This window comes from Misgurnus anguillicaudatus, chromosome 25 (genome assembly GCF_027580225.2).
Source record: "Misgurnus anguillicaudatus chromosome 25, ASM2758022v2, whole genome shotgun sequence".
Lineage (NCBI taxonomy): Eukaryota > Metazoa > Chordata > Actinopteri > Cypriniformes > Cobitidae > Misgurnus > Misgurnus anguillicaudatus.
The window spans coordinates 18,982,903-18,997,356 of record NC_073361.2 but is presented as its reverse complement, the minus strand read 5'-3'; the positions used below and the strand labels follow the sequence as shown (position 1 = coordinate 18,997,356).

The window sequence follows — 14,454 nt, the reverse complement described above, 5'->3', positions numbered from 1 at the left end:
ACAGGTGCAGGATAGGAAAAGGAGGAAAAAAGATGGTGTTCATACGAGGGGTATGTAAAACTGGACAGTGTGCTGTGACAGATGGAGTTTGTTTCATATAATCAGAAATTCTCTTTATTATCTCTGTTATTCTTGAACCTTTTCTCCTAAATAGAGGAAGACTCTTATCTGATTGCGTATCCTTGTCTGCCTTTTACTATTTGCCTTTCAAAGCATGACGTTTGGTTTTGCTTTTCCTTGTTATCAAGGTTTGTGCATGTGGTTAAAGTGTGGATTCACAACTGAGACGTCATTCCTAATGTTGTACATCGTTGGAACACTTGTGAAAGTATTTCATAATGTGTGTGATTCATAATGTTATTTTTCCATTTGATCATAGGAGGAGTATAACTATACCCTGTCTGTCTGTCTGTATCTATCTTGCTTGGCATAAACAAACACATTTTCTCAACCTGGTACTGACTAAACATGTGGGTGGGCACATTGCAAACAGGACTATTTATTTTCATACAGGACTATTTATGACTCTTAGGGGCGGTTTCCCGGACAAGGATTAGACTAGTCCTAGACTAAATTAAATGTAAGAGCTGTCAAAACTGAAAACAACTTGCACTGACATATCTTAAAGGTGCAGTGTGTAATTTTAAGAAGGATCTCTTGACAGAAATGCAAAATAATATACAAAACTATATTATCAGGGGTGTATAAAGACATTTTATAAAGAACCATTATGTTTTTATTTCCTTAGAATGAGACGTTTTTATCTATATACACAGATGGTCCCCTTACATGGAACTTGCCATTTTGTGCCGGCATGTTTTTTACGGAAGCTCTCAACGGACAAACTTTTTTTACTAAGTTATCTTTAACAGTGATATGTTTGTCCTGTGGCAGCTACTGTAGCTTCTTTATGCATTTCAAAAGCAAAGGGTGAGCTGTAAACTGAGTTGTTGGTTGCAATTTGCAACCTCACCACTAGATGCCACTAAAATTTACACACTGCACCTTTAAAGGGGCATTTTACAATACTTTTTAAAGATGCCAAATAAGTTTCTGGTGTCCCCAGAGTACATATGTGAAGTTCTAGCTCAAAATACCATATAGATAATTTATAATAGCATGTGTAAATTGCCACTTTGTAGATGTGAGCAAAAATTTGCCATTTTTGGTGTGTCCCTTTAAATGCAAATGAGCTGATCTCTGCACTAAATGGCAGTGCCGTGGTTGGATAGTGAAGATTAAGGGCTGATATTATCCCCTTCTGACATCACAAGGGATCCAAATTTCAATTACCTGTTTTTTCAAATGCTTGCAGAGAATGGTTTATCAAAACTAAGTTATTGGGTTTTTCTTTTTCACATTTTCTAGGTTTGATAGAAGCAATGGGGACACAATTATAGCACTTAAACATGGAAAAGTCAGATTTTCATGATATGTTCCCCATTTAAAATCTTAAAGCCTAGTCCTGGTTTAAGCTATTCCCTGTCTGGGAAACCACCCCATAGTGTTATTGCAAGCCATCTGCATTACATTACATTTACATATTTGGCAGAAAGGAACTTAAAATACATTACAAGATATACATTTGATCAGTATGTGTGTTCCCTGGGATCGAACCCACAACCTTTTGCACTACTTAATGCAATGCTCTACCACTGAGCTACAGGAACACAATTTAATCCTAAAGAGACTGTAATTCCTGTTATCTTGTTATTTGTCCCGTTTCTATATTTCAATTCAGCACTCAAGAATTGGATTAGAAAAATCGCATGTATTTAGCAATTCCACAAAATAAACTTAATTCATTACGGGATGGGTGACAAATAATGGGTGCACATTTCAAATTCATTGTTTCTATTAGGGATGGGCAAGCCGGTAAACGTTAATTTATCCAACTATTTCTATTCTCATTTTTCTCCAGTTAAAATATTTTTAGCATGCTTTTGATAAAGGTGATGAAATAAGAAATGTAAATGTATGCCGCGTTACCCTGCTGACAGCATTGACAGCATGTTGAAAGTCTCAGTGTCTGCCAGCATGCTAAAATCTGCTCAGAGAAATCACCATTTTTACATTCACTTTTTTTTTAAACACCACCACATCAAGGCTATGTCTTGCTGTAGTTTACATCATCTTTTGCGTTGCATCTGTTGCATTGCGTTTGATCGTGCATTAAGATAAAATAGTTTTAATTTAAGAAGCACATCTTAAAAAGTACATTTACCAAAATTTCCAACCAAAATCCTTAAAATGGTCTCCATAGCATAAAGACAGGAAGTGACTTCATCAGCTAATTTCGTTTCATTTAAGTGACATCATTCTCAAGGGAATGGGGGGATGCTATAGAAATTAGAGGACCAGATCTCGCAAGCCTGTTTGAATCAGTAACACCCTGTTGTTCAAACAGTTTAAACTTTTTGGTCTGGCATACCTAATCTGATTTGGAGGCTAGATGGTGTCCTTTCCTAATTGTTGCTGATGGCTGTGTACTGACCTTTGCATTGGCTTTATGTAACACAGCGTTATATTAGCATCATGAAGCAAACCCCATCCCTGAAGAGAGTCTGGCAACCTGCTGAGAGGGAGCAGATGGCTCTCAACCACCATTCTGTCACGTCAACCTTTTTAACGTGATGCAGGAAGAGGCGAAGGAAGGTTTTCAACACCCCACAATAGATTAGTACAGTATAGCCAATATTCCCCTTCACCGGATAGACGGAACAGCCACTTAAAGAGAGAAGGGTGTTTTAGAGATTAAAAGGGTGTTGCGTGTTTGGGATAGAGCAGGAATTTGATGCTCCAGTGCATGAAGTGTAAAACTGTATGATGACTTAATTGGATCAGTTTTAGTGGAGCAGATGTCGTGTAGTCATCAAGGTCTGGTTCTGCCAAAGAACTGAGTTCTCAGCCTCATTGCAGCTTTATAAATGTGTAGATTTTTCATGGATGTATGAAAATAGAGTAGTAGTAGGTATTTTGCAGCATCATGTGGCTTTTTGTTTTTATTCACACAGCGTTGATACCATAAAATTGCCAGCGTGCCTTCTGTGTGAACGCAAACACGACTCTGTGTGAATGCACGCACGGATTCTAAAAAATGATTGGCAGTGTAAATAAACCAAAATTAAACAATCTTTTCTGTGTATTTTCTGGTAAAAAGGTAAGATGTATTATTTTTGTGGCAAACAGAATTCCAAAAATGTTGACTTTATTTTCTGGACACTCATCTTATCTGCCATTGGTTGACAAACTGATAGCCTCGCCTCAAGCTTATGGGATTGTTTGAGCCTAAAGTGTGTCGCTGTGTAGGGCTGGTCATGGTGTTAAAACAAACAGATGTGATGTTTTGATAGCACCACAGTGTTTACATTATTTAGCGAATTGCAGGTTGTTTCAGCATATTAATTTGGGATTGAATGTCTTATAGACCGTTTCATCGGACTCACGTGCGGTGACGCGATACGCGTCTGGTCCGACCTTTACTTCCGGTTTTAGTTTTTTAATGGTCTGACTATTTGCTAAACTGAACTCTTGAACAAATACCTCGTCGAAAATAACAAATGTTTTAGTTTCCTAGGTAACCTACGTGTTGTTGTTTTTTGCTTGTTATATAAATAACCTACGTTTAAAGTACTTTGTTGTAATAATTCTTAGCGGAGTTTACCGGAAGTTACGTGTTGACCATGGACATCACTTGTTTATGTTGTTACTGCTGAATCCGTCTATACTGGGTCGTTTTCATGCTTGTCATGTCTGTACATCAAATTCCCAAAATAGCTACAAAAATAGTGATGGGTTTTGTTAAGACTTTTGTGGTATTATCAATCTGACTTTAGGAATAGACATTGTTAATAGTATTGTATATAATAGTAACATGCTTAATTTAAATCACTTATAGCAATGACTTCCGAATTGCTTATGCAAAAAGTTAGTCAGTCAAATTCTAAATGAAGATGTTAAAGGTGCAGTGTGTAAATTTTAGTGGCATCCAGTGGTGAGGTTGTCAACGGCTTAGTCCACGGCTCACCCCTCGCTTTTGAAACACATAGAGAAGCTACGGTAGCCGCCACCGGACAAACATGCATCGTCGGAAACGACTTAGTAAAAAAAAGTTTGTCCGTTAAGGGCTTCTGTAGAAAAATGGCGGCACAAAATGGTGACATCTGTGTAAGAGGACCCTCTGTGTATGTAGAGAAAAAGGTCTCGTTCTAAGGTAATAAACACATAACGGTTCATTATGAAAGGTCTTTATACACCCCTGATAATATAGTTTTGTATATTATTTTGCATTTTTGTCAAAAGATCCTTCTAAAAATTACACACTGCACCTTTAAGTAATGTGTGTTCACATATGCTGATCCATCCTGTTGGATAAGTCCTTAGTAGTACACACTGACTTCTATAAAAGAAAAAACAAATACTATGGTAGAAGTCAAAGGGGACCGTAAACTGTGTGCTAACAATGATTTATCAAAATCAGTATCAGGTTATGAATATACATTTTTCTTATTATCCAAATGCCTATTTTAGGCGATTCTATTTAGGGTTACCATTGCTGATATTGTTTTGGTTATATAAACTATTACACAGAGACAAACAATTTTTGCTTTGTCACGGGTCACACATTCTTCATCTCACTTAACAAGAGTCCTTCAGTACAACATCATTCCTTGGATAAAGCATCCCAGCTTATACTATATTGCCTTCAGCAAAACCTTCAGCCCCTCCCTGTCAACCAGTCTGACAAGGCGTCTATTCAGCACACTTCTCTCAAGTCGAATATCAGCATTGAGATTCAAGTCACACCCAGAGAGACGAATCAGCGTTCCCCTCATCAATACATTTCTGTCCAAGACTGACGGGCAGATTCACTGCAAATTCAGTCATCATTGTTTGACATTAAGTCAACCACATTTCTTATATTTACATGTAAACAAGAGTCTCAGTTTCCTGACTGATGCAAAATTGTCCCTTCTCTACGTGGACAGCTTTGTAGTCACAAGACAGAGTGCATGAGCTTTTATGCCATCATGTGACATCCCAAAGTCAATATAATATTTAGCCAACTTGAGTAAAAAAAAAAAAGAGTACAAATGCACGCTTTAAGCTCGCTTTATGAGAGCACAACTTTTTAAAATGTTTGTAATGTTTGTTACATTTATAATATTATTAAGCAAGTATACATACACACTACAAGCATTAACATGCATAAATGTAGGTTCCATGTGGAGGGTTCGACATTGGCAATAGTTTTTAATCTTCACTAATGCAGACATTTAAATGGCCAGTGTATCTGGGAAGTTTAGGTCTATGTACTGTCTATTTAGGGCAGGGGTCACCAACGTGGTGCCTGCGGGCACCAGGTAGCCCGCACAGAGTCTGTGAGGTGCCCGCCAAAGCACATTCTATTAATAGTCTCAACTGTATTATTTATTCATTACATATTTTTTTTATATTAGCTTGGCTTGGTTTACGTATGTTAAAATTTTAAACAATACTAAAACATATAAACAAGTCAAATACAATAAAATAAACAAGTAAAACAAAAAGTTTTAAGTAGACTATATCAAAAAGTAGCCCTCCAGATTGTTTTATGTGGTAGCCCTTGCTCATGAAAAGGTTAGAGACCCCTGATTTAGGGTAACCTGACTGCCATTTTTCACATTTTTCTTTAAATTGTAGTTTACTGCTCTCTCTGATAAAATGTTTGTTTTGTTGTGGGTAGGCATCAACAAGCCTCAGTTGGGCACAAAACATTGAATTTGCCATCTGTTATGTTTTATGTTTGTCTTCAGATCGTGCTGGCAGCATCAGTACATTGGACTCTTTGGATTTTGCACGTTATTCAGATGATGGCAACAGGGAGTCGGATGAAAGAGTGGCAGGTAAGACAAATCCTGTGTAATTATAGCAAAAGTCATGAGACGACAGTTTAATTTGGATTTGTGCATGATATTCAATGAAGATACGTTACTAAGTTTCTATTATAAAGGCTTATATATATATATATATGGTCCCTAGCTGTCACTGGGGCGGTACACCTTCAAAAAGTAAATTTTTGCACCTAAAGAGTTCATATTAGTACCTCAGAGGCACATATTGGTACCAGATGTATAAATATCTGTACCTAAACAGAACCTATAAGGACCTTTTTAAATGGGTACTACCTCGGTGACAGTTTGGGACCATTTTGTTGACCAATTATTTTTTCACAGTTTTGGCTACTACTGTACTGTATATACGGTACATATTTTTGTTGTGAATATTATGCACACAGACAAGTGTTTTTTTGCTAGTTTGAGCTTGGGGCAGTTATCATTATGCATTTGTGCCCATTTGTGCACCCATGGGCATGCTGGTTTGAAAACAAGGTGTGTTCGGGCGCATTGTTGGGGCGTTGCTATTTTGAGGCAACTAAAATAGACCAAGCCATTGACCAAATAAAACCTGGTCTAAAGTCAATGGCGCAATATTGTTTTTGTTATTTAAAGGAGAACACCACAGTTTTTCAATATTTTACTATGTTCTTACCTCAACTTAGATGAAATAATACATATCTATCTTTTTTCAATGCGTGCACTTAAACTTTGTACGCCGTGTCGTGAATGTGTTAGCCTTTAGCCTAGCCCCATTAATTTCTTAGGATCCAAACAGGGATGAATTTAGAAGCCACCAAACACTTCCATGTAGGGGTGGGCAATAAACCGGTATGATAGTAATTACCGGTATTGTGTCACGCCATGATATGGATTTTGCAAAACCGTTGATACCGGCGTTACATATTTTAAATTCTATTTTTGCACTTCTCAGGGTTCCCGCGGGGTGTTACAAAAAACTAATTTTCAGAAAGTTATATCTATGGCCTTAAAACGCCTAGATCTTCATCCTAGGACTTACATTTAACTTTATGAATGTTTTTTAAGACCCCGCGGGAGTTTACCCAAGTCTTAAAAGTCATACCTCCGTTCCCGAGATGCGCTGTCCACAGAAACACAAAACGAAAAGCTCCGATCGCACTTCAATCCATTTTTAATCATCATTTTTTTAAGAGGATGCACATAATAGTGCATGCAAATCCTGCCAAAGCCTATATTTCAGGTGTTGTGATCTGTATACAGCGAGTTTGGCGAGAAACAAGCCCGTGGCTTACCTAAGCATTACCAGGTTCTGAAACATAACAGGACACAGAAGCGAACAAACTCAACACTGCTTTATTTAAAATCAACTTACACAGTCGGGCTGTCGATTTCCAAGACACTAACAGTGCGTCAACAGTGTTATACATTTAGGAGGCTTTTTTACCTCACGGCTTCAAAGTCGTTTAACGGTGTTACTCCCTTTTTACTCAGATCTGCTCTCTCTACTGCGCCCTGCACGCTCGAGGACGGAAAGCAAGAAATTACCGTAATAACCCATAATTTGCCAAAAAGTGCAAAGTATCTTCTTTTAGGAACCATTCCTTTTTTTGATAGCGCAAATGGTTGAGGAGTTACGGTTAAATGACGAGCGCTTTCAGAGTGCTTTAGCAGATAACGCAAGCAACGTACCAAACACATTAAAAACAGCCTTTAATGGTAAATTTCGTTTTCTTAATGCAGATTTATTAATTAGAGAGGCTATTAAACAATACATAGTGCATATTTACGCATAAAAACGTATGAGTGGAGTGTTTTTGGCAATGTGAATCTGCTGGTTAATTAAATTAAATGCAATTAAATGCAATAAATACATTTATTAATATAACTAACTTGTATTAATAAACTGCATTCATTAATGCGTTCAGGGATTAATAATAATTTAAAGTGAGATGGCATCTCCCATCAGATGTTCATATTAACAAAAAAAAGAAAATCTTGTTCTTTGTATATTTATAAATCAAACAGACACAAGATATACACAGCACACAGCTTTTAAGTTGTTGGATGTAGCGTAAAACATTGTAATAAGGCACATAGCCTACCAGCAAATGACCATACTAATTTCCATATTTTTATACTTCCCATATTAGTGACAATATGCATAAGAAGATGTGTCCACCCATCCACACAATGGCGCTTTGAAAGGAAAAAATGGGAAAACATAAAAAATCATGTCTATCTCCAATCCCTCACTTATTAGTAACATAAGGTTAAAAATACAAATTTTGTCCGTAATTTTACATAAGGTTTACTACAGTGTGACTCCAAAATGTTTTATCTCATATGGCAACATACCGTAATACCGTTATACCGGCTGAAGAGTGAAAAATACCTTGATATGAATTTTTGCTCATACCGCCCACCCCTACTTCCATGTTTTCCCTGTGACATGAGTAGTTACACGAGTAAGTATGGTGGCTCAAAATAAAACATTTAGATTTTTTTAAGCAGATAAAAAATGTGAATTATATTGTATGGCGGAAGAGCACTTCGTTTGCAGCAATTCAACCTGAGGTGCAGTAATATTGACAGAAGTTTGAGTGAGAGGGGGAGTAGTAAGCAGTGATGATGTTACTGCACGCTAAGGTCGAAGTGCTGCAAACCCAGTGCTTCTCCGCCACACAACATAGTTCTCATCTTTATCCGCTTAAAAAATTGTCACATTTTATTTTGTGCTACCATACTTACTCATGTAACTACTCATGTAACAGTCTTTAAATAGGGAAAACGTGGAAGTGTTTGGCGGCTTTTAAATTCATCCCTGTTTGGATCCTAAGAAATGAATGGGGCTAGGCTAAATGCTAACACATTCACAAAGCGCTGTACAAAGATTAAGTGCACGAATTGAAAAAAGATAGGTATGTATTAATTCGTCTAAGGTGAGGTAAGAAAATAGTAAAATATTGAAAAACGGTGGTGTTTTCCTTTAAAGAGCATGTTAGTAAATTATGCGCCTATAAATTGGACAACAGCGCGTTTGCATATTACACACATGGACACCACACAAACGATTTTTAAATATAAAAATTCAATGATTAAAATTAAAGAGTCTCTTGGACATAAATGAGGACCGATTACGAGAAAAAAATTACGATTAAAAGCCTGCTAAGAAGAAAGCAAAGGTTTAATACAAAATATAGCAATTTCAATACAAACAATGCAATTTTTTAACCTCAATCTTAAACTGGTGGTCCTTTCTTCTGTTTAGTTTTTAAGTTTACAAATTCCGCTATCTAATTAGGGAATCGTCATGCCACGAGCGCAACTGGCTTTTAAAAGGGATGGGAGATGAGACTCTCATTGGTTTAATGCATGTTACGCCCAAAACACACCCATTACTCATTACGAGAATAGAAACAACCCTTTTAGACTGTGCGCCAGGCGTGCAAACCATTTTTCCCATTGTTAAATTAGCAAAAGTGTATTCGGACACACTTTTTATACTGTGTGCCGTGCGCTTTTAACCATGCGCTTAGATTGTTAAAATAGGGCCCTATGACTATGATACAACTTTTGGCTCATCAATGAATTTTTCTTAGCCACAGTGATTGGTAATGCGGTTTTGAACATGGCAGCCGTTTTGAATTCCAGCTTTTTGTCAATCATTTCAACACTGCAAATCTTAACTCGGTCTAATTTTAAGCATTGATTGCAAAATTAGACCACAACTGGCAAAAAACAAGTTTTTTTATTGGCCAAGCCATTGAATTTCCAAGAACACAATTCAGCACTTACAGTATGTGACCATATTTCAGGCAAAATAAAAAGAAATTGGCTTTATTTACTGTTTTCTGGAAACTATTAGTGGTTTAGATCCAAAGTCTTTTACGAGAGAGGATTGGGTCTGTGTTACCGTATATGACACACGATTCTTGGCATTCATGACTGATGTGAATTCACACATGGTTCACTGAGCGTTTTCATACTGTAGATGAGCTTTGTCTCTGTAGATGAGCAGGAGTGTAAACAAACAGTTATGAACACAGAAACATTTCTTTGTAATTGGGCTGAACAGGGAATGAAAATCTCTGATTTCTTAAAGGATTTCTGCATGTCAGGTTTCTTCTCTTTTGTCATTTCCCGGTTTTAATAATTGCCTTGGCTAGTTTGACTATTTGTTGCATTATCTTGTGTCGATTTCAGGTTTCAGACTAATTTATCCTGGCAAATATTTATTTTTCAGGTCAAAATGTACACTGTAAAAAGTAATACCTAGATCTAACTTATAAAAAGTGAGGCAAGTGACTGCATGGGAAGTTTTAGGTTGAGTCAACTTTCAACCTTTTTTAAGTATATTGAACACACTAACATTACTTAATATGAATGCAATAAAATTGAGTTGAGTTAACTAATTGTGCTAGTATTACTCAGTTAGATAAACCTTCTTTTCTTGGTACAGGTAGCGTATTTATGGTTAGTTGTTGTTTTTTATGCCGTGAGATGAGGGCTAGAAACGTTTATTCAAACAACACACCCACTCAGTTTCGTTTTGGGCAGCTGTAAAGCGCGACATACTTCAGTATGCAGTCTATGCACAAGCACCAGTCTTCTGAACAATGGTAACTACAAAACTCAAAGAAGAAACAGAAACTCTTCCAAATATCAAAGATAAATGAACATTAAACACTAACAAGTCTTTCTTTTTAGTTAAAAACAAAACAAAAAAAGTTTCAATTCAAATTTCACTCTCCAAATGCAGTCCCATGCAAAGCATGCTGGGAACTGCAAGTCCACTGCCTAGTTAGTTGTGTTTACTCAAATAATTCATGTCGTTTTAACACAAAATTAATAAGTTAATTTCTTTCTTACAAATTTAAATCGATTATAGATAATAAAATTAAGTTGAATTTACTCAATAATGTGCTCATTTAGAATTAATCAATTTATTCCAATTTTTATTTTATTTTAACTCATATTTTGATTAAAAAAACAAGAATTAAATTTTTTTTAATACAGTTTACTCAATTAATTTTTTTTAAATCTACTAAGGCACAGAAACACTTTTTACAGTGTAGTTGTTTATTGTTAGTAATAAAAAATTCACAGTACTACCTTCTCGTAACCAAAACCTAGCAGAGTTGAATTCAAATTGTTTTGTTACATGTTGAACACATAAGTCATCAAAAGAGTTACCAAACATGCATTTTTCTGAAATATATGAAGAGCTCAGATGCAAAACCCTCTTAGTGCGTTTGACATGTTTTCTTATAAATAAGCAAATCTGTTAATATCATGATCTCATTTTTGATGTAGGTGGAGTTTAGCCTCTTTTGCATCTGAAATCTTCTTATGTATATTTCTTAAAGGGACTGTTTTGCATCGAATAAGAGTTTGGTTTTTTTGTATTGAAAACATACATGATGCAGAGATTTTACAATAAAAAATGCATTTGTATGAGCTGCTTCATACCAGGTCTGAAATATAATACAAGGGTAATAAGTCTTTCAGCCTTTTTTAGTCTGGTTTTGCCTCATATGTAACACTTTACAATAAGATTGTACTAATAAACATTAGTAAATGCATTAACTAACATGAACAAACAATGAACAATAAAGTTGTTCAACATCAATTATTAATTCTTGTTAATGTTAGTTCATGTTAATGCAGTTATTCATGTTAGTTCCTACCCAGTCTCACGAGGTTTCCTGATATGGTCACATGCAGTTTTGATTCTTTTTTCGTGATATTATCACGAATTTCCGCGTTTTTTTGTGATCGTATAACGAATTCCTGTTTTTGTGTGATTATCATGTATTGGTAACTCAACTGCTTTTTCCTATTTTATAACGATTGTCGCTTCGGTTTAGGGTTAGATTTGGTGCTTGCATTAGAATGTCACTTTATATATTTTTTTCCAATTTTTTTTATATGTCGCCTGGCGTTAGGGTTAGAGTTGGGTATGGGTAGGGATGTCATTTCATGTAAATCTAACTCTTAACCGAAGCGACAATGGTAAGAAAATAGAACAAAACAGTTGAGTTACCAATACGTGATAATCACAAGAAAACAGGAATTCTTTATATGATCACGAAAAAACATGGAAATTTGTGATATCACAAAAAAATAATCAAAAATTTACGTGACTATATAACGAAATTTTGTGAGACTGGGCTGGTTAGTTTATGGTGCATTTGTGTACTTGTTACAATGCTTGATTTTAAAAATGTATTAGTAATGCATTAACTTAATGTTAACAAATACAGCCTTATTAAAAAGTGTTACCGCTCCAATAAATGAAAATTCTGCAGTTGGCGCAACTACTATATACAATATAATATAATAAACATACAAAAATATACACCTATAGTAATTGATTTTACCAGTAAGTACTGAAACTTCAATAAATGGGTTTTGTATATGTGTTATGAGTATGATTATTGATAGTGATATGTGGGTAAGTAGAAGTCCTAAGGAACCGTGCAGCAGAATAAGTTTGCTTTGTGGGAAACGTCACTTTTGTATCCCATATTGGGCACCTCGTCCTAAATCTTGACCCCTTCAGCAATGAGTACAGCCCTGGCTGTCTGACCTGGGGTTTACTGGATGTCTGATGGGTCTTTATGCCAGTATTTCCCTTTCCAATGCTGGACCACAAACCATCCAGGCAAGCACCTTTGCCACTTTTTTGTTTCTTTTATTTCTTTTATTTTTTTACATAATTTTTTGTACATTGTTCCATTTGTTAAACTTGCATCCTGTGCTCTGTTGATCAACAGCATAAATGCGTTAGTGTTTCTCTTCATATTCCATTTAGATTTTTTGTTCTCTGATCCTGTGCATATATGACTAGCTTTTACAAGCTCCAAAAATAGTACACAACCCAGGATGAACATCCGTTAAAAATACATTTTGATAGAGATTATTTTGCTTAGTTATTCATGAATGTGCATATTCTGCGTTAATTAAAGAATTTTTGTATTTTCTTACAATAACCTATGATGAAAATTAGATGCTTTTCATGCTAGATACATTTTTTGATGGTTTATTTGAACTGCGTAATAATAAAAGCATTATGAATTGTGCCTTAAAAATTAATGGATAAACTTAATTGTTTCTGTGTTCATGGAAAGTGTCTATAATGTCACAAAAATCAATTAAGAATCAGAACTCAAGGGAATCCAACCTGCTGATCATCAGTCCACAGTCATGCAACGTGTTGTGTGTTCTTCATGCTTCTGTTTGTTTACCACTCTGTTACTGTACTCGCTCAGCCGGTCCGCATTAGCAGGATTGCTGCAGGGTTTTGCACAGACTAGCAAACGCCTTTCTGATTGAACTGCTCGTTATTACAATGAAGATCAAATATAAACAGCGATTTTTTTTTTTTTACAATTTACATTTATATGGGAACAAGATGGAGGGGCTGTGATTATTTATTTTTTGAGCTTTCTTTAGTAAAGCATTTTTTAACATTTGTATTTGCAAAACAAGTTCAATTTAGAGCTGAAGTGTGTAACTATAATTTTATTTACTGATCCAAATTAGCACAACACAGCAACCTGCATAAATAAACCAATGACATGAATTTGGAGTGGGACCGTCAAGTGGTATTCAGGGTTTGAAAATGATTATTTTTGCAATTACAACATCACCATTTTACATGTCAATCAAACAGGGTACAACAAATAACCAAACTATTCTAAATTGTTTTTTTTTATTACATAAACAATTTTGAAAGAGCTGATCGATTTATGATCTTCATAACAAACAGACTTTGCTTTTCTCTAAATCCCTGGTCAGACAGCAGCTAGTAACTTTTTACAAAAATTAAAACAATTGAACAATCAAACAAGTCAAAAGTGATTTTTTCGTTATCTGGCAGCTCGTACAGCAACCTCTGCTGCATGTGTTCATTAGATCCATAGCGTGCATGTTCCTGTTTTAGTTCTGCCTCAGCTTCTTACAAAAGTTGTCGTTTTTTGATTTTGGTTTTCATGGCCATCCTTTTGTTTTCCCCCCATTGTTTTATCTCTTTGTTCCCTTCTCTTGGTTGGATGCCTGTTTGTGTGTGATCCACTTCTCCTTGGTCCAGTTCTGGAGTTTGAACTACGAAAAGCCAAGGAGACCATTCAGGCTCTGCGTGCCAACTTGACACAGGCTGCAGGTGGCGTACTTTCAACTTTTACACGCTTGAGTCTTTCTTAACATGAAAGGAACTTTTACTGCTAGAGGCAGTTTATAATGTCTGCCATCAGTCAAATTCCATCTCACACTTTTTCTTTCTTTTTTCTCTGTTTATCTTTTTATCAGAATGTGAGATCCACTCTCAAGAGAGGAAAAACTACAAAATCCAGTCCTGAAATTCAGGTTATCTTCCATTTAATTTGCTTTAATTGTTTTATATGTTAATATGTAATAAATATAATCCACATTTATACCACAGGGCTGTTAATTAAATGCTTTATTTTGATTGGTTGGAGAAATCTTCTACGGGTTATTTTTCAATAAACGCACAACTGACCTGTCAAAAGTCTTAAAATATCCACCAGAGTAATGTCTGCGGTAGGGTTGAAAAATTCTGGGGAATTTTCATGGC

General features: G+C 35.7%; 1 protein-coding gene across 1 annotated transcript in view; it reads left to right on the top strand.

Annotated features, from left to right (window-relative positions):
- Positions 1 to 14,454, top strand: part of relch (RAB11 binding and LisH domain, coiled-coil and HEAT repeat containing) — a 51,292-nt gene that overhangs the window by 1,039 nt on the left and 35,799 nt on the right. The window contains 4 exon segments of the mRNA XM_073863732.1: positions 5,796 to 5,885; positions 13,951 to 14,022; positions 14,169 to 14,203; positions 14,205 to 14,225. Coding sequence (XP_073719833.1) covers positions 5,796 to 5,885; positions 13,951 to 14,022; positions 14,169 to 14,203; positions 14,205 to 14,225 — 218 coding nt within the window.